The 21381-nt window shown below is 40.4% G+C and overlaps 1 protein-coding gene across 6 annotated transcripts in view; it reads left to right on the top strand.

Annotated features, from left to right (window-relative positions):
* Positions 1-21381, top strand: part of mid2 (midline 2) — a 113865-nt gene that overhangs the window by 60223 nt on the left and 32261 nt on the right. For 3 of the 6 annotated variants that reach the window (XM_027136208.2, XM_027136209.2, XM_027136206.2), the window contains exon 2: positions 14657-15356. In XM_027136208.2, the coding sequence (XP_026992009.1) occupies positions 14673-15356 (684 nt within the window). In that variant the 5' untranslated portion in view covers positions 14657-14672. Of the gene's footprint in view, positions 1-14616; positions 15357-21381 lie in introns of those variants that run through there. The other 3 variants (XM_027136207.2, XM_027136205.2, XM_047802195.1) reach the window with 1 other exon arrangement.

The following is a 21381-nucleotide window of genomic DNA, read 5'->3' as shown; positions in this document are numbered from 1 at the left end:
ATTTAGTGTTTTATTATTAATATTAATTATAATTATTATTTATTATTATTAATACACAGAAATGACATAAACTAATGCCTTTTGTCTTAGACAAAACACTTCTTTACCCTGATTGTTCATGTTGTAGCTGTCACATCATGCAGATTTGCTTTGTCAGGAACACACTTTTTCTACTTTAAGGATGATCAGCAAGCAGACACCAGGATGAAGAAATTCAGCATTTTGGAAATCCTGGATGAAGATTTAGTTCAGATCGGCTTACGCAAACATTTACACAGAATCGGTTTATTTTCAATTAGTTTTATCTCAACAAAACGTCCTCCAAGTGTGATCTTTAAAAGGACATTAGGACATGAGCAGTAGAGTTTGTGACTACAGGAATTTCATGGCATTTCACATTTGCCTAAGGTTCAAGAACAATAATGTTTTAGTTGTTGGAAATAACAGACAAGGCAAACATTATTTGTCACTAAATCGGATCATTACATTAAATAACTTTTTTTGTTGTTTTTATTTGAAGTAATGCATGTGCCTTAGAATGGAAGTCTTTCATACAAACTATGTTTTCTGACATACAGTAGCTGTTTTAAAAGGAGTGCACTGTGAGCTAAACCCGTGCAGAAAGCACACGCTGTTCCAAATAAGAAAGCAGTTAGACACAAAGGGTTACATGGCTATTGTTTTTTTCTCTCACTGCATTATTAAATGATCTCCCACCATGTTCTGTGGGATGGAAATATAATTCAGATTGGCCTAAATTGTTTTTGTTTTTTTATTATTATTATTAATTCAGATTAAAGAGTCTACATGAACATTGTTTATTCCCATCGAGTTTTGTAGTCTGATTTTTGACTGTAACCAGGGTCAAAAATCTCAGCCCTGCTTTTCAGATCCGCTGGGTTCTTTTTGTGAAGAGGCAGAAAGAGCAGGTGAAGGAGAAAGAGGTGGATGAAGAGCAAAGTTGTTTTGGCTGCTTGGCTAACACTCCCCAGCCGTGGCGTTCCCCTCAGCCGAGCACGGCGAGTGCACTCCTACTCACTCCAGCAGCTCCAGATCAGATGGATTATGCTAAAAAGTCCCACTTTCCACACTGCATAATCCATCACCGCAAGCAAGCATGTGTCTCTCTACAGCTGATGAAAAAGCAGTGGAGCAGTTGTTACTAAACAATACCATCTAATTTAATCTTGATTAAGCTTCGGAGAATACGGACAACAATGTTTTTCGTGTTTTTCCGTTGCTTAAGCAGCGAGGTTTGGGTGAGTTCTTCTTGTAGGAGAAATGAATTAGTGCTGGACGTGGGTGAAGATGTCGGACTTGGCCTGTATGATACCGGACACTTCCAGCTGTCTTACAGTAGCTATATATTTTTATCACCCTGGCTTGAGTGGGCTCTTCTACATAACTAACACAAAACAGACAAAAGTGAGCTTATCAAGCATACACACACCCACGTGTACAAGATCCATTACGTGCAGTTTAACCTGCATTCTGGTGACCTGCACAGCTGAATGGAAATAGATGCGAGGCATGTGGGAGTGTAGTGTGTGTAAGTGTGTATGTAAACTAGTTTCATTTTCTCCTGGCATTCAGGTTAATACACTATTTTATTTTCCCGGACAGTGGATTATCTGTGCAGATCTGTTTTAAGACTTTTGCTACATTAAACATGTATAACAACAACAACAGTAAGAAAAAGAAGCATATTTCTATTAATTCAACACTGTGATACATTTTTTGTTAGGAAAACGTGTAATCATTTTCTCTTCTCTGTTGTAGCATAGCAAAAGCTTGACAATGCATTCATTTTATTCAGTGTGCATAATTTATGTACGTATCATAGCAAAGCTCTCACACTCTGGAAATGTGTCACAGATATCCTTGTAATGAATCAAACAAAGCCTTGTTCAGTTCAACCCAAATCAGAAGCTTGAAGACCAAGACATTTCAACATACAGAATCAATAAGACAATGAGACGTTGCCAAAAACAACAATGCCTTCTCCCCAACCTCCTACCCTCAGGAAATACCAAACATTACAGATGCTTATAAATAGAAGCATCTTCCTTTCCGCAACCTAGTGCAGGATAGGAACTACATCTGCGAGGGGTCTTTGGGAACCAGCCACTCTCTCTATATACATTCTCCTTTTTTAACCCCTGCTTTAGTTTTGCATGGTTTCATAGTCATGTAACATCTCTCACAAACAGCTGTTTGTTTGGTAATCCCAAGGTGTTCTCCGGTGCAGGTGTTCATGACAGAGGCGTTAATGATGAGACATGTGTAGCTCCATTACCAGCCCGTCAACCCTGATCATTCCACAGCTTAAACTGAAATTCAGTACATCCAATCACTTATTATTCATTTTACTGGCCTAAAGAGACAACACAGGTTGTAGCAATGTAAAGTTATATAGTGAAAACCAAATGGCCGTAATCTCTTGATGACCTTTGGTAAGTTTCACATCAGCATCATTTATTTCTCTTTCTTCTCTGACTGAGAGCTGTTGCTTTTTGAGGACGCAGTTAGCAGTTGTTCATCCATAGCTGCCCAGTATACTGGCTGTATTTTGCCATGATGATTGGTTTCATAGAGCTTTTGAATATGAACTTTTTGCACATGGCTACTTGCTGGGTGAGAATTAAACAAACAGGTTTCTGGTTGATTTCTCAGAAGAAACACAGCATTGTCAATTTTTCTTGGAACACACTGTATTCAGAAAGCACATTATTTTTTCCTACAAAGACTTTTTTTAATGCATAGTCTTTGTCTGTATGTGTACATCAGTGCATGTGAAGCTGAGATAATGCCAGAGTACCAAATAATGCCAAGAAAGAACCTCTAACGGATACACAAGTAACCGTATCTGGCTGATACTGTGATCCGTTATGAGGTTCCCCTGTATTTGATGTATATACATCGTGTGTTGTTGTAAGAGAATTCATTATTTAGTTGCTCATGTTTCAGATGTGTGGCACAAAACAACAGGCCGAGCAAAAAATGTGTTATCAAGTCATAGATCTGTGCAGATCATTTGTCTTGCAATGGCGAGATCTCTCTTGTTTAACGTCTGTAAGATTTCTAACCTTTTACTGTCTAAAACTAGATGAAAGAGACATTATTTTTAGCCCACATGGTGATCTATGTTGCATTTGTGTGTTCATCACATTCATGAATGTAGTTTTCTATTTATTCAGACATCTGTGCTTCATCAGCTCATATGTCTCTCAGCCAAGCTCCATACAGAATGTAGAAGAAAGCGCCACGGACCATTACAGCTATCATGTGAACTTTTCTTAAACATCAAATCATGCTTTCCAGTCGAAAGGGTTAAATTCAAGGCAGGTTTTTAAAGTGTAACGAGAGGCCGGAGGGAGATGCGTTTGGGGGGGATAATATATCTAACATCTCTCATCAGAATGACGACTCTCATTAAACACACCGTGTACTGTGCCAGTGCTGCTCGGCTGCTTGGCCGTCATCCAGCATGGAAAAGATAGAATCTGTGCATCAGGTCAGAAACAGCTCAAAGAAAGAGTGCTGTGAAACGACTGCCAAACGCTTGAGATGTAGAGCCAGGCTTTCAATGATGACGCTTCTGTTGTTTTGAATTAAAAGAAAGGAATGTCTAGTATGTAAGTAGATTCCCATCAGTCACAACTGGAGAAAAATGAATGTGTCACTGCGCAATTTCTGCATATTTGGAGATGTAATAGATAGAGGTAATAAATCACAGCCGGGTGTATCTGGACACGATTAAAATGAGCTGAGTTTGGTGAAAAACAGTAGGCAATTTGGTCTGCGAGTCCTCAGAGGAGGACAGAGAATAAAGACAACATGGCCGATCCAGGAGCGATTCAAAACTCAGAGGAGAACCTATGAGATAGCAGATTATACCACACAAGCCAATGCAAAGGTAACCTCGTCTAATTAGTGCTGAAGTCTAAATGTTACGTATTGTCTGATTTTATTAGCAATATGCTGTTTCAGCAGATTACAGGGTTCTGGCAGGAAATAAGTTCATTTCTCATGTTACTTGTAGTTTTGTTACTTGTAGGCATCTATTGTATGGCAGGTTTTGTGTTGTTTTTAATAGCCTACAGCCCATTATACCATTTATATAACTTTTTGTTCAATATATATTAATTTATATTATGTACAATTTTTAGAAATTGGCATCAATGGATTTGCAATGAAGCACATAAGATGCAATTGAAGTGACAAAAGACCTGGCAAACCAACTCAATGGAGGAAACTGCTTATAAATATCAATTGCTGATGTACATGAGTTCCTAATTTCAGGTAGTCCTTGACTATATTGCAGATCATACTTATTTGTATCATTCTTATTTCGTCCAATTACCTTTGAGTCTGTGAAAATGTAGTGTCTGTGTAATTCCTGTCTATCTGTGAAGTTCCTGGCTGTAGTTACTAAATGTCCAATGCAATATTTTTGAGAAATTTTTTTTTAAAAAACTTAAGTCTACACTTTAATCACATCTTGATTGCATCATTCAAATCTATTGTGGTGGAACTCGGAGAGAAAAATGTTTCACTGTCCAAATACTTGCAGACCTGACTGCTCAGTATGTTATGTGAGTCTCCACTTTGAACTACATCATCTTAAATACAAGTGTTGATCAATAACAAAAACGAATGAAGCAAATGAATATGATGAGATGACAGAATAGAGAAACCCATCACTGGTGCACAGCCATTGCACAGCAAAGAAAACTGAAGACTGTAAATGAAACTGAGTCTGGAAGTGTGTTTATAGCGAGATGTAACTAACGGATTTGCTGCAGCTTCTGCAAATGTTTACACATTTATTGATCAATCTGTTATTGTCCGTCATCAGAGACTAGCAGAGCAATACTGAAGCAGACCATCCAAATGGTTCTTATCAGTTAGCCTAAAACACAGCATGTAATGGAAATCATTCAGCTCTAAATTGGCAGTTGGACTTTAAAGAAATAAAAGTTTTTTGTGGGTTTTTTCTTTTGATATAAAGAGAATGAAGAGTGAAGAAGAAATTGGCAAATCTTGCCACATCATCTTTTGTGATTGAGAATTGACTCCCGTGCTCTAAGAGGAACGACAAAATCAAAGTCTATTTATTTTCTCCAGAAAGCGCGCCCATGGTGCCAAAGCTCAATCAGAAAAAGGTTTGATATTCTTTCCTCGTATCACTCTTCTGAAATACCCCAGTGAGGCAACACAACTCTTAAGAGGACATGGCCATAATGAGAGAGGAGGTCTGTGTCCATTTCAAATTTGTTGTATTTTTTTTTTTTTCAGTCCTGAAAACCAGCGGATAACAGTCGAGAGTTTAACCTTAGGGAGACAGCCAGTATGGTTATTCTATCGTTTTGGGTTTTCTTTTCTGCTTGCTGTTCTTTAAACCGTACTAAATATCTTCTAAGCTTTTGCAGTGCATTTTATATCCAGGTTTTGTTCTTAGCACAGCAGAAGCACATCAATAACGGAGGTGCTTTGGGGTGAGTAACAGTGTGTGTGTAGAGGCTCTATACTGTGCTCAGGCACGATAAGACACAGTTTGAGCTAAGAGCATTAGGGAAATGACAGGACGTTTGAAGGTCTTAACTGCATTGTGTTGGGTAAAGGTGCGGGTGAGTAAAACTGTGGCAATAGCAGAGTAATTAAAATGATGAGCAGAACCTCACTTTGTTGTTTCAACTCAGGAAACTGTGGTGCTGTCTGATAGCTTTGTCTTGAGTAGAAGATATCATGCTGTAAGCTAAGGAAAGGTATAAGGCTTTCACTAGGTATTTGACACTTTCCCTGTTTGTCTTCTTGCTTGTTGTTTTTTTAAAGTGGTACATAATTTCTACTTTAAATGAATTACAGATAATTCTCAGTCAGCCATATAAATCAGTTGTGTAAGGAGAGTTATGAAAACTAATATAGATTTTTACCAGTTGCCAAAAAATAGCATTTGCTCCTCTTTTGTTGTGTCCATTTTTTTTTGTAATGTCCCACTCCATAGTGGTTAATGGCTCATATCAAAGTAGACACTCTAGGAACTTTAAGAATTTCTAGTTTTCCATAAGTAATTGCATTTTTACATGGCCTACTACAGGCTGTATATTTATAGAAAAATTCCACATCTTTCTGATTGTATATGTCTTTAGAGTAAATTGACGTTTGCACAAGTGCGCTTCATAAGCATCTGAAATTCGAAGGCGTTAGCTCCAACCACTAAAATTCTGTATAAGTTTATCCCAGCAATGGTACAAACATCTCACACTGACAGCCAACAGCGCCTTGACTCATTTAATATCAGACGTGCTGCCATAAAATAATTCATTAATTTATACTGATTATAAATGTCTGATAATCAGATTTTCATTCCACTGGCAGAACAGAATATCAGTATTCTGGAAAAAAAAAAGGGTTAAGGCAGCTCTTTAATGATGCTTGAAGCTAGGAGTAGGCAATATGTTGTGACCTGATGTTAATAACTACATAAATGTCACTGCTCATTTCTAAGACATGGCGAATATCATAAGTTTTAAGTATTTTCTTTTACATACACCTTCATCACACCCATACTTTTGACTTCCCCGTACTGTTTCCACAAAGTTGAAAAGTCACAAAATGTCCTTGTATGCGGTAGCGTTACAATTTCACTTCAGTGAAAGGCCCAATCATGTTCCAGCATAGTGGTGGCCCTCTGTACAGCACAAGATCTATGAAGGCTGGCTTGCCAGGGTTCCAGTGGAAGAACTTAATTGGAACGCAGACCACTCCCCAGGCCTCCTCGCCCAACATGCGTGCCCAATTTCACTAAGGCTCTTGTGACTGAATGAGCAAATCCCCACAGCCTCGCTCCAAAACCTATTGAAAAGCCTTCCCAGAAGAGTGGAGCTTATTATAACCACAAAGGGGTCCTAAATCTGGAACGGGATGTTCAAAAGTACATTTGATATGATGTTAAAATTATAGATTTTTCACTGTTTTTCAAAGTTCAATGTGTGTTTTTATATATGAATAAAAATGATTAAAATCTTTACATTTTTAAAAATCTGCATCACAACTTTGAAAAAATAGACCTGATTGGTTAGTGTCACTCTTATCCCTCCCACCTGCCATCCAGCTTTACTCTCTAGACTCCCAATCACATGTGGCTATGGTATAGTACGGATAGAGACTCGCCATCGCCAGACAATAAGTCAAACACTTTTCTGTATTGTTTGTCTGTTTGTGAGCAAACCTACATATCGTTATACATTTTGTTTATGATAGAAATGGCATTAAAGTATTGTGGTACTCATCATATGGTCCACCCCTGCTTTCAGTTGTCTGTTGTTTGTTTTCCTCAAATACATATTGTTTTTGCTAATATAATGTCTTAGATTTATGACACACTGACATGTAATGGGAACCTTTGTATAATATCTTAGTTTGCAGGATTAAGCACATGCTACAGCCAGGCACCCATCACTTCACAGTCACACTGTTCACTGGCAGAGCAGCAGATGGGCTTCGACCTGGATCTGGCTGTGCTAAATGTGAAGGTTAGCCAGCCATGTTTGTGCAGGGCAAATGCCAAAAGAGCTCAGCCTCTGACCAGGCTCAACTTACAGTGAAACACAACTGCTAGACCACATCGCTATGTACATTCTATGAATAGAAATGGCATGTTTCATTAGGCCAGGCCAGCATTAAAGAGAGGATGTGGAAATCTGAACATCAGCCAGCAACCACAATAACCCCTGACAGCAGGACAATAGACGCCTGGATGCTTGCATGGAAAATTACACTTTCCGTACGATTTCCTGGGTCATTGTGCCAAAATGTCTCCCGGTGTATTCATAAGCTTTATGACTATATTCATACAGAGCATCCTATCAAAATTTGTCTTAGATTGGCTGATGAGCAGCAGATACTCTCGCTGGTTTAGACTAAATCCTTACAGAACGATAGCTCAATATTCTTGCCTGTAGGCCGGCTGCAGCAGCATGTGCTCTGAAGATTCAGACTTCATAAAAGTAACTGCTACAAAGTGTAGGAGGGAACTCTCTCTGGATTAACAAATTCTCAGTGGCACCGCGTGTTTATCATAATCCGACAGTTTCAAATAGACTCGCTTATGTGGGTTCTGACACCGTCTGACATCCTGTTATAAAAATGACACATTTTCTACCTGCACACCGACAGTGCAGCCAAAGTCTTAATCACAACACTGTTCATTAGCCTGTTAATTAGCTGTGTAGCTCCAGTATACAGAAGGCACATCATATAGGCACAAAACATGTGACTGATAGACTACTGTACCTTAGAGGTAACTGGAAAAATTGTATGATTTTATGTTGTTCTAACTTACTGCATATTTAACCATATTTTTATTTCACTCCCCACTTGAACCTGAAATAGCCTGTAGATTAATCCCATCATATGCGATTAACGCTCACAGCTTTTGGATTGTTTACTGCATACTAAATTTTGCTTGTCCTGTACTGAACTTGTGCCTGTTGTATCTGACACCTGTCCTTCATCAGGCTATCGATGAGGCTCAGATTCACACATAAAGTGCTAATGTAATAGAAAGTGCACTTATACAAAAATACATCGATTTTCAATGTCAGCATTCAGAGATGCGTGTCAAGTTTTTTTTTTGTCCTACAGTGTTTATTAGGAGGGAGAGAAAGTACATAGTGAAAGCGTGCCATGCTTGATTGAGCTACAGTTCCAGGGAGAGTCAGTTTGCCTCAAACACACCTGCTTGCTTTGTTAATCCACCGCTTTCTCCCGGGATTAGCTTCTGCTGTAAACACAACCCACACTCGAGGCTTGTTATGGTAATTGAGGTTTGTTTAAAAAAAAACACACACACAACGGTTAGAGATGTCAGGAATTGCTTGTGAGGCTGCAGAGGATTTTAATGGTAGGGGACTGTGAGAGTCATTTTTTTTTTCCTTGTATGTGTTCTGGGTCTTCAACTCAAATTTGTAAAGCTCCAGTTACAAAAAGTGACTTGATTACAAAGATCCGGATAAGCAACTACCATGAATGTTTACCTTTTAATGTTTAAAAATTAGTGAGTAGTTCATGGCTATACATAAAACACATCAGTTTGAAGTGGTCATGTTTTGTTTTGTAGTGGTGAGGCACGTTACCACATTTAAACAAACGAGACGTCTGTTTTGAACTTCAAGCAGAGAATAAACGCATACTTCTCTACTCAGTCATATTTAGCCATTGCATTTATTGTCAGCTTTCTTTTCTTTTCGATCAACCATTTCATCAGGGTACTACATATGAGAGAGTAAATGAAAATTCTATGAAAGTCTCTGAAAACATTATTTTTCTCATAAAGCTGCTTTCAGATGAATAATTTATATAAATGCATGTAAGGGAGGCTCTGCTATAAAAGCTGAACTAGGTCAAATACAGGCATTTTTATTTTATACCTTGTTAATTTCATATAGTATTTTTTCGAGCGTTTAGTTAGATCCACTCAAGGCCGGACCACAGTCCTCCAATTAACTAAAAGGCCAAAGGATTCAAATACTTATGAGTACAGATATTAATAACCGTCTGCCATTAGAATTTCTAAGGGGAATAAAGAGACCCAAAAATGTTCCAGCATGATAATGTCTCTGTGCTCAAAATGAGCTCCATGAAGCTCCAGGGTTTGTGTCATGTTTGATGTGGATCAACTCAGGTGGTCTGCACATACTGTAGCTCTGACCTCAACCCCACTGAACACATTTAGGATGAAACAGTGACTACATGCCAGAACTCCTTACCAGTCATCAGCGTCTGACTTCACTTATGGATGAATGAGCCAGTCCTCATAGCCACACCCAAAAATCTAGTGGAAATCCTTCCCAGAAGAGTGGAGATTATTGTAACAGCAAATGGGGACTACAACAGGAATGGCATGTTCAACAAACACATTGTGATGGATGTGATAGTTTGGTGTGAACATACTTTTGGCCATCTAGTGCATATTCCAGGCGTGGTAATATTAATGCCTGCCCTGTACTGTGCCACCTCCCTGTAGTTTTCACCACAGATTCACAATGAGAACAGACTTTTGCCTCCTGTCTGAATAATGTGGAGGTAAAAGCCCAGTAGGCTGTGTAACATGCTCTAAATGGATGGCTGCTCTAGTATCAGTGGAATGAACTTCACTGCGCTGCTTTAACCTCGCTACTTCCGGGGCTCCACCAAAACATGTGGAGCTGCTTTCCAGCTGCAGGCTGACAGAAGATAAATTGCTCTATTAGAGAGTCTGGGCCAGCAAGCGAGATCTGACCCACAAGCTCAGCCAGAAGTATGGCCACAAACTCCTATCATAACACACACACACACACACGCGCACACACACACACACACACACACACACACACACACAGGACTTGCACTCAGTGGCACTTGGACTGGGTATAGGAGGCCATAAAATTGTGTCATCAGGTATGTAGGTCAGCGCTGGATTTCCAAAATATTATATCTTTTTGTTGTTGAAATACTATATAGGTGCTACAGAAAGTCATTATATAGACCTTTACAGACTCATCTTATGATCACAGCATCATGGGGAACTGTATATAGAGTCTAGTTTCATGTCAGTAACCATGATAGTGATTCGAACAACAAAGCTGTGTTGTTCTTCCAAAGAAGGAAGACTGGATAGACTTGAAAAATCATTAGTTTGGAATCTTTCATGGGCCTTTCCATAGGATTAAGCACATTAAAGACATGTGTTCACTATGTTGCTAAACTTTGGCACCTTATAAAGTGTTTTTTCCCACCAGTTTTTCATTACATTATTGTTAGAATAAACATTATAAATGTATGATTTGACAAGAATGTTTTTAACACATCTAAAGTCTGTTTACCTGAGTGAATTAGCTTTTACTGCGTATACTGTGTGTCGTTATCCTTGTACAAATATAATTCAAGGAAGAGCTCTTCTACAAGTCACCGTTACAGAGGAACCGTCCCTATTGTTTAGACAAGGCTAATTGTCATTGTTTCAAAAATGCCACACCATGACGCATGCATTTTGTTTTTTGCATTCACAGTGGGAGTGAGAACAGCAGCAGCACAGAAAGTCCCCCATGGGGTTTGCTGTACCTTTAAAATAAGCATCCAAACCCAGACTTCCACTTTCATACCTGCTCCTGCTCAGTGAGGACACTTATGCCCCTTTTCCACCGAGGCAGTTCGAGTGCTGGTTCGGAGCCAGAGCCTAATTTAAAACCAGTTCTTTCTGTTTCGACCGCCAAAGCACCGGCTCCGAACCAGGAAAAGTGGTTCTTAAGTAGCACCAAAATGTTGCTGGTCTAGACTTAAGAACCGCTTGGGGCAGGAGCTGGGGGCGGGGCTACTGTTAGCGCATTTGATAATGTACCTTAAGTATACTAATGTTTAATACACTTTTACTTTACCGCGATATGATACATTATCAGCACACATGATAGTAGGTAGCTACATGCTAAGGCTTAACATTTTTTTAACATTTTTTCTGTGTTAACGATATGTACTTTATCGATTACAACCTCCGTTTATACAGATTACATGGAGCTGCACGTACGCGTTTTATTCGCCGCGTTTGGATGCCAATGTAGGTTCGCAAAGCCATGAGCATTAACAGTAAAGCAACATCTGCCATTGTTGTTGTGTTTGTGTTTGCCGCTGCTGCGCTAACGTTGCTGGGACACGTGACACGTATACAGTGACATCACACTCGGCGCTGTGATGGCTCTCTAGCCGGTGGAAAGGCAAACCGGTTCTTAGAAGGTTCGCCAGTGGAACCAACTTTGAACCAGAACTAGCGCTAGCTCTGAACCAGCACCCGGTTCTTTCCGGTGGAAAAGAGGCATATAATGGTCACTAACTGATTGTCGTTCATGAACCAGTTGAGCAGTAGCAGAGAATGTTATTGTGTCCAGGATGTATGTTAGAGTTTAGAAAGAGGTTTTATTTTATTTAACGCTAATATCAATGGGTAAATGTCAGGACAATGAGCATCACTTTACACTTTGTGGAGTTTTGTGAGACGTCACTAAATGCAAATAAGCTGAGTCACGTATGCACTGTACATGCAAGTTTGGCGTTCATTATAATACACATTTGCACACAAGTTAATTTAAAGGTGTGTGTGTGTCTGTGTGCATTAGTGTCTAGTGGGGGATGTGGTAGCCTAGTGGTTAAGGTGTTGGGCTACTAATCGGAAGGTTGTCAGTTTGATTCCTGCTGCCACTACTGGGCCCCTGAGCAAGACCTCAATTGCTCAGTTGTATAAAAATGAGATAAAAATGTAAGTCGCTGTGGATAAGGGCGTCTGCTGTAAATGTAAATCATGAAATATTCCTTTTCTAAAAGAAAATAAGCACTTTTTTTTAACACAGGTTGTAAATAGTTGGTCTATTTATTATTTTCTCTTATTTGTGACATCCCTCTCTTCTGCCACACCCAGGATCTTTCTGAATCTAAGATCTAAGATATATTTAATGTGTGCTGACCTTCCAAAATTAAGATTCAGATTTTTTTTTCTTCAACTACATGGACCAATAAAGCGCCATCCGATGGAGCAGGCAGCAAGGTTAAGGTTACACAAGGACACAGCCTCTTATCACCATGCTATCTATGTGATTAGATCAAGCAGTTTACTTATTTTTCCAGTAATGAATTGACCAGGCAGCCTGGCGCCACTTTAATCATGGTGGCTTGACATGGGAAGGAGTGATCACAGGAGGGTGTGCAGTCTATTCGGCTTGCAGTGCTACTGTCAAAGACTTCATTAGACAAATTCAGGCTGGAGTCTGTGGCAGTGTGTGCGTGTGTCTGTTTGTGGATGTAGCATAGTGGTATTCATGTAAACAATCCCAGGGCAAGATGTGTAATTTGATTGAAAAATTGAAGTATTTTAGTTGCAGGTTTACGTCGTATTAACAATGTTCATCAGCTTTAAGTCCTTTGTTTCATGCTGATAACTTAGTTTCCCTGAGGAGATTACAGTCTGTGTGTGTTTCTGTGTGTGTTTCTATGGGGAAAGTGTATACAGGGTTTTTATAGGGTATTTTTCACCCGTTATTGCCAGCCTCCCAACGTCCCATAAAACACAGAATCAACACTAAACCTGATCGGTTTTCATTGTTTCTTCCCAGAGTGTTTCTTCTTCATTTTTATTTTCTCATAAATTCACACAGTAACATAAAGCTGTCATAGAGGAAGTGTATATGAGCTTGAGAACGGTGAATGAAGTACCAGAGTGCAGTCCTTTCTCTACACAGCAAAGCACAACTGCCTGTGGATGTTCAAGGCTACAGACGAGCTAATCGTTCCTCTGATGTTCTGATCCTGTTCAAGGTGGTTTGCTAATAAGGAATATGATACCAAGTGAAACGCTTCCTTTAATTGTAAAATAAAAAAGTGCTCCATGTCTTGTTTTTATGTTTGTTTTTTTATATATTTTTTTAAACATGCGAGATCTTTTTTGGCTTCCCAGAAACAATTCTGCTTAATTACAGTAGTTGAACTTGTAACAGATAACTATACAGCTATAACACCATCCCTTTTTGAAGGACACAGGCTTATTTTTAATCGTGTCCCCTGACAGTCACTAGTGAAAGGTTTTGCTGTGCTGCATAACAAAATATCGTATTCATACCGTGCCAATCAGGCACATTTCATATTCCAGCCAGTTCAAATGAGTCAGAATTCCTGTTTCTAATGTAGATCACTTGGGCTATTACAGAGACACAGGCAGCTGGAATGAAAAGAGAAGGGGGAAAAAGTAGAGAGGTTTCATCTCTGAGAGAAGCAGTTCCTTTTCTAAAGAGTTTGTTGTCTTGGCTGAGAGGTGCAGAATGAGAACTTGGGCATAGTGTGTGTGTGTGTGTGTGTGTGTGTGTGTGTGTGTGTGTGTGTGTGAGAGAGGGAGAGAGAGAGAGAGAGAGAGAGAGAGAGAGAGAGAGAGAGAGAGAGAGAGTGCGTGTATGTGTTGTCATATCTGTTCAAATGTTGCAGATGTTACTACCATCTCCATGAGCTCTCCCTGCTTGGCCCTGTCTTTCTATGTAATAAAAGTCAAAATAAAGATGGGTGGTGAATTAAAGGAAAAGGAACTAAATGTCTGGTTTTAAGGGTAAAGGTGGTCAGTCAGAGTAACTGTTTATTGATTTGCAGTAATTGATTTGTGCCTCTCTGTAAGAGGGATAAGAGGACCCAAACATGCCAGCACATCATATCAGATTTAGTGGTGCTTCCTTTAGTTTGTCACCCATCTGGAACTCTGATCTCCTGTGTGATTGAGAGGACGTTACTGTACGTTCTTCTTTGGTGATATTGAAGTCTATGGATCTATTTTCCACAAAGCTTGTTAAAGCCTTCTTATACAATTGAATGCTGCTATCACCGCACTTGTTTGTCAATATTAACCAGCCTGCTTTATGTCAAAGTGACATTCCACTCCATGGGTTTCAGATATCATACTTGTAGTGCAATTTCTGGACCTTGTAGGACCTTACTGGGTATTTGGGGTGGAATGTCACTTTAGCTGCTCCCCTCCCCCCTCCCCATGCTGCCTGGGTGCAGAGGGGTGCCAGCTTGCCACTAACCCCCTGGCTATCTGCCACGCAGGTGACTCACCAGCTTCTGTGGGATTTGATGTCGCCTTTAGATCGGGTCCACTGAAGATGGAAACCCTGGAGTCGGAGCTGACATGCCCGATCTGCTTGGAGCTGTTTGAGGACCCGCTGCTACTTCCTTGCGCCCATAGCCTGTGCTTCAGCTGCGCCCATCGCATCCTGGTCTCCCACTGTTCCGGCGCAAAGCCGCTTGAGTCTGTGTCGGCCTTCCAGTGCCCAACGTGCCGTCACGTCATCACGTTAAGCCCACGCGGTCTGGATGGCCTAAGACGCAATGTGACACTGCAGAACATCATTGATCGTTTCCAGAAGGCCTCGTTCAGCGGGCCCGGCTCACCCAGCGAGAGCCGCCTTCGCCCCCCACCCCGGCCCCGCAGCGCAACACCAACCGGGGGCAGCGCAATGTCGGCCGAGCTGCGTGTACCCTGCCAGTTCTGCGAGCAAGAGCCTCCTCGTGATGCAGTAAAGACGTGTGCCACATGCCAGGCGTCATACTGCGAGCGCTGCCTGCGTGCCACACATCCCAACAAGAAACCATTCACCAGCCACCGGTTGCTGGAGCCGGCAGGAGATGGGCACCTACGCGGCCTGGCCTGCCTTGAGCACGACAGCGAGACAGTGAGCCTGTACTGTGCTACAGATGAGCAGCTAATCTGTACCCTGTGCAAACTGGTTGGCAGACACCGTGAGCATCATGTCACATCTCTCAGCGAGCGTTTCGACAAACTGAAGGTAAGCCCATGCCTTTTCTCTTTTCTCACTTTAGAACAATGTTGTATTTATGCCAAGTGTCCAGGGGTTACTGTATAATGATAGTGAAATATGATGAATATGATCATAGGAAGAAAAAATCCCCAAAAGGCTTTTGAGAAACAAATATACAAATGTAGCAGGTGCAAATCAGCTAATATAGACTATATTTTAAACGGAGAAGATCAAGTAGGATGCAAATATATTAACAATTTTTCTAGTTGAGATGAATACTTACCCTGCCACAGCAAGATGTACAATGTAATTAAATTCCCGTTGAAAGCTGTAGCTGTAAGAAGATAATGTAATACCTCCTGTAAAACAAACTGATTTTACAGTAGAGAATATCATCTAGATGATGACATTGTGGTGCTTCAGGAGCTTTGCCAATAATCACAGTAAACGGCTTTATTTCCTCAACTTTAACTACATGAATCATTTCTACATTAAGCTTTATATTGTGTTTTCCAGACTTTTTACTGACATTAGATGGTTCATTGGCTCTGTTTCAGCTGAGTCCAGCTGATCTCTATCATTGTACTTTTCATAAACGTGGAATTTCCTGTTGGTTTCCCCTTCAGCTGTTCGAGTTCATGCTGTATTCAATTACAAGATGCAGAAGTGTTCATCGTGGCTGAACATACTTCATTTGCGCGCCATGATTTTCTTTTTTAGTTTTTTTTAATTCACTTCACTCATTTTGCCACATCACGCATAGTCTAAGCATCTCGTCTACATTTACATCTTGTTTGCATATGTGTTTACAGTACTCAAAGGGAAGTGTGAACGAGATCACAGGCCTGACCAGCTGCTCTTTTGAGCTAGAGTTATTATCATAGTAGATGAGTCTGCACTGTGATAAAGCCAGCCTTTGATCAGGACTCGACCACCACAAAGCACGATACTGCTGATTCAGGACTAAAACACTGAGGCAAAGCCTCGAACTCAGCTGAAGCTGACACACCCATACAGCCACCCACACCCCACCCACACCCACACACACATACAGGCACAGAGAGAAAGAGACACACACACACGCATCCTAGTCGAAGAAACTGAACTGCTGTAAATGATAGAAAAAAAGAATGAACAATGTGTTTTTGCTTGACTTTTTTTTGTTTGTTTTTGCGTCAGAGAAAGTTTCACAAGGTGACTGATCCGAGGCCCAACAGGATGCTTTTTTTTACTTTTTCATAAATGTTTGCAAGCCTTCATGAAGCTCACCACGTTACACAGTCCATTTATAGTGTTTATTTACATATCCCTATCTGTTTTTTATCTGTTACCGGTGACACAATTCTTCTTATTTAGACCACACCTACATCAAGTTTAACCACAAATACAGATAACTATTAGGACACTAAACAGACACTAAGATAGTGGCATTGTGTTACAACCCTAGAAAGACTTCTGGGAATTACCGGAAGAGCAGAAACAGCATCAGTACAACATAACTCATTTGTTTATGTGAGTAATGTCTTTGTTTTCACTGGAGCTCCAGTTAAGAAGAACGAGATGTTGTGTTAGCATGAAATATCATTTATAGTGCTATAGCCCTAATGTTTTATAGGGCCTGACTCTCAAAGGCTCATAAAATATTACTTGCCCATTAGGTGGTAATCACTACGGGATTTGTATTACAAGCAGTGTGCAGGTTAAGGTTCCTGCAGTATAAGCAGCCTTCCGCTCCTCACTGGCTGGCTGAGTGAATACGAGCTGTGCTGAAGGCCATAATCTACTCTCACAAAGGGTCTGCCATTAAGTGTGTGCATCAGTATATTAGTGGCAAGCACAGAAAAGCATATGGGATCTCTCTGTGATCAGCTATTCATGTTGACCTCTTTGTTCACACACCTGCCTATAAAGGAAATTCTGAGCATTGATGTTTTCCCCCTCTGGTCCTCAAGTATAAGAATACGGACATGCTGGGAAGCCCTTAATTGTTTGAAATGAGAGGTATTGTGTACAGCAGGGAGGAAAGTCGATACCTGAGAAAGTTCCACCTCTTTTGTCCGGCATTTCTCTCACATGGAAAAAGAAACTGGCGTGACTCAACGGCACAAGATTTCATTTCTACATGCTGTTCCCAGAGGCCTGAAAGAAGTCCTATAACCTGCACTGGCTCAGTGGTCTAATTATCTGCAGTATTTAAGCATGTGTTTTTCAGCTCCCCAAACAGTAGTGCAGTTCTCTGGCTTAGCTGTATTCGTCAAAGCCAGCATAAAAGACGCCTCATTTTCTATGCACTTTTATGTGTAGGCTTCTCGTGCAGCGTGTCGGCCGCTGACGCAGTGTCTCTCTCCATTGCTGCAGCTAATTTGAATGTTTCCCCACTGCAACTTTGAACTTGCTTGACTTTGAACTCTCAAGCCAGAACCTGAAGAGGAGCCCGAGAGGGAATGTTGCTCAACTAATAGCAGCAAACCTTTAATCTTCTTGTGTCTTGAGTTAAAGTTGAAGTTCTCGTTTCTAGCACTGTTGCAGAAGGGCTGTAGCCTTGGAGTGAATTGTGACTGCTGGAGACTTGATCTGTCAAATATTTGCTCACTCACTGCAGCCTGCTAGTGTGACTGATGGCAGAATCTTATGTGCACTGCTCACATGATGTTACTAATATGCCTGTATCCTTTTATACAAGCATTAAAACGCAACCAGTCATGAAGGTGTTGGTAAATAATTAATGACAGACTGGTGTGATTGTGGTGTTACTGACACTGAAGACTTGAGTGGAGAAAAAAGTAAAATAAGCATCTTGTCACAGAAAACTTCACCATATCAGAATCAAGCATTCAGCAGAGTTATGACATAAAGACATAAAATAAAACCCCCATCACAATTTATTAAGAGCACCAGGCACAGACGAAGATGAATAATACATTTAGGTTTTTACCTTCATCGACTCTTAGCGAGCGTCCACCAAACTCTGACTGATTCCACCACTTTCACACGTTGGACGTGATTTACATACAGAATGACGCTAATGCTTTCAAAGCATATGAGCCATGTTTTAATACATACCCACGGATTATGTTCTGTGTGTGTGTGTGTGTGTGCGTTAATGGAAAATATGACATATGAAAAAAGGTTATTAACGGCTTAATTTTTATGTTGGCAGTTGCAAGTCACAGCAGTCTTTCAGCTTGCTGTTGATTCGAGTTCCAGCTCATTTGTCAGGGCCTCTTATGTTAAGCTCTTCAGAGAAGCTGTCTGTGACCTCCTGATGATAAGAACCGAGCTGAGCAAACACCATTCCTCAAACTTCCTCTACATTCTCATCATCACCGAGATGCTCAGGTCACTTTCTAAATGCTGCTATTATTGGCTTGTTCCAAGCCTGCAAGTGCAAGGAAGTGGAGCTTGGTCATTATGCTAAGCTCTGTAGTGAGAGGAGAGGGTTCTCCTCTCACACACACTCAGGACAGATTTGACTTTTTTTATACAACTGACCTAGTTCCACTCATTCTACAGAGAAAGGTGCTGAAGAGAGATATGAGATAAGGAGTGTGCTAATATATTAGTGTGTATCGCTCTCTACTTTCAGCTAGAAGTGATCATACTGACTGTTTAACCTACAAAAGTAATCCTAAATTAAAGGTTGACTTTAAATATGACATGCTTATGTATGAAATAAAATAAATCGGGTATAGAGAAAGCATGCATTGAGCAATTTTTAGTTGTTGTTTTTTACCTGCTCTTTATTCTCACTCACTCATTTTCTACCGCTTTATCCGACCTGCTCTTTACTCTTTGGAAAATACTCGACTAGTTGATTATAATTCAGTCACTTCTGGTGCTTGAGTAATGTAGACCAAATCCATGTCTAGAAATAAATGTTAAACCTGAATTCCTATACAAAAACTGCTTTCCATACATAATTAATGCAAAGTTACCGGAGTCACAGAGTGAAGTTATTCCTGTGTGATGCAATCATATTCTACAGAGCTATAACTACTCCTTAAGTTTCCAGACCCAGAAGTTTCTCGTTTTTTGTTCTTCAAGTACACAGGCATCACATTCAAGGCCTGTGGGCAAAAAATATTCATGAACCTCATCTGCCTCGTCTATCTTGCACAAAAATTGGGGAAAAAAAATTCTATTAAAACGGCTTGTAGTACTGCTCAACATTTTTACACTAGCTAGAATTCACAACAAACTCTTTCAGAGTGTTAATAGAAATCAACATCTAGCTGCTACCTTGTATGGACATCAGACCGGTGTAGAAAAAAAAGAAACAGGTTTGGTGTTGAGCTTTAGTCTGATTTAGTGAATGCATCACTTAGTGACCTACAATGAATTTACATGGCCAAAAGGTTGTGGCCACCTGACTATCACCTGTATTTTTGTACATGCCTTTCGACATTTAGTTCCCACTTAGCTGTTATAATCACCCCCAAATCTTCTAGGAAGGATTTCCTCTAGATTTTTGTAAGATAGCGGTTGGGATTTGTGAATATTCTGCCATAAGATCAGGCATTGATGTTGGATTCATACCCAAGGGGTTCATTGTGGTTGAGGTCAGTGCTGTGGAGGACATCCTGAGATTTTCCACACCAGCCTTGACAAAAATGTCTTCATGGAGCTCTACTTTGTGCGCAGGGACATCGTCATGCTGGAACAGGTTTGGATCTATCAGTCCCACTGAACGGAAATTGTAATTCTACAGAATACAAAGACTTGCTAGACAATTCTGTGCCACACTATTTGGCAACAGCTTGGGGAAGAACCCGCATATGGGTTTGATGATCAGGTGACCACATACCTTTGTATAAGTTAAAAAAAGTTGATGGAGTGTGAAGACAAGGCAGATGGGAGGTTAAGAACACATGTGTTCTTAATAGAGACTGAGTTCGTCTGAAATGTCTTTCGTAACAATATCTGGGAAACAGTTATGTAGGTTTTAAAAATGCTTTCATGCTGTCAAAGCCTAGGATATTGGTGTTAATAAATAGTATAGGTAATGTGCTGAAAAATAAAATGAATAGTCTTACATTGTGGCTAATCAAAGACTCACAAATAAGCTGGTGTGTCCAAGGAAAGAACTAGTGTTTGACACTCTGTTCTAGTGTATTCTCTGTGTTTCAGAACTGTATGCTGAAGTCTGCAGGGTATGGCTAAACAAATATCATACCTTATCAGCAAACAGAAGGAGTCACTTCTGCACTGCACAGGGAGGTGTTAAAAGCTGTAGTAACCTTGGTTTTAAGAGATTATTTCATACAATCAGGCTGTCCATTGAAATAGGATTTGTATTACTTATTCATGGGACGTTTCGGGCTTGCAATCATTTTGTCATTCCTCCGTTCTGGCCTTGTCAAAATACGGTATACTGATGATCTTGTGATCTAGTAACCTGTCATTCCTTTTTTTTTTCTCAGAGGAGAGTGTAGGTGGTAACACTGGTGTGAGCTGAAGTCAGTTTGCATGTGGATGCATACAGTATTTGACAATGAAATGAAAGATTAACCCACACAAAGAACAATTTTTAAACCGCTCTGTTTCTGTTGTGAGATATTTTGATCCTTCAGCTCAGGGCCTCACCTAGACTTGTGTTTCCACCACACTTCCAAAGACGCTTTGCGTTTTTCCATTCTGTGCTGGAAGGCCAAACCAGGGCAGGAATTTCCTGTGGCTTGTCTTCGTCTCGAACTGCTGCTGACATCATAGTATATTCTGTCTACTGTTCAGGATCTGCTTAACAGCATGCCATCCCTTGTGGGAGACAATACACATCAGTAAATGTGAGACAGGCCACAAATCTGCATTATCAGAGGTCTGAGACCCCATCATCTTTGACCTCACAGGAATCTCAGATATCCTCTTCTTATTCTCCAGGGAACAACAACGCCATGACAAAGACTTCAGCTTAATCGTCTCTGCTGCTCTTATCTCTCACCCGTCCAATGAGCTGTGGTGGAAGACAGAGGGCCTGTATCTTATCTCTCTTCCACTGGGGTCAGTGTGAAGGCTGGACATGTCATAACAAGATATCCAAAGGAAAGAAACCAGG

The sequence above is a fragment of the Tachysurus fulvidraco genome, chromosome 17 (genome assembly GCF_022655615.1).
Source record: "Tachysurus fulvidraco isolate hzauxx_2018 chromosome 17, HZAU_PFXX_2.0, whole genome shotgun sequence".
In the NCBI taxonomy this organism is placed as follows: Eukaryota; Metazoa; Chordata; class Actinopteri; order Siluriformes; family Bagridae; genus Tachysurus; species Tachysurus fulvidraco.
This window is presented reverse-complemented; position numbering and strand designations above follow the sequence as displayed.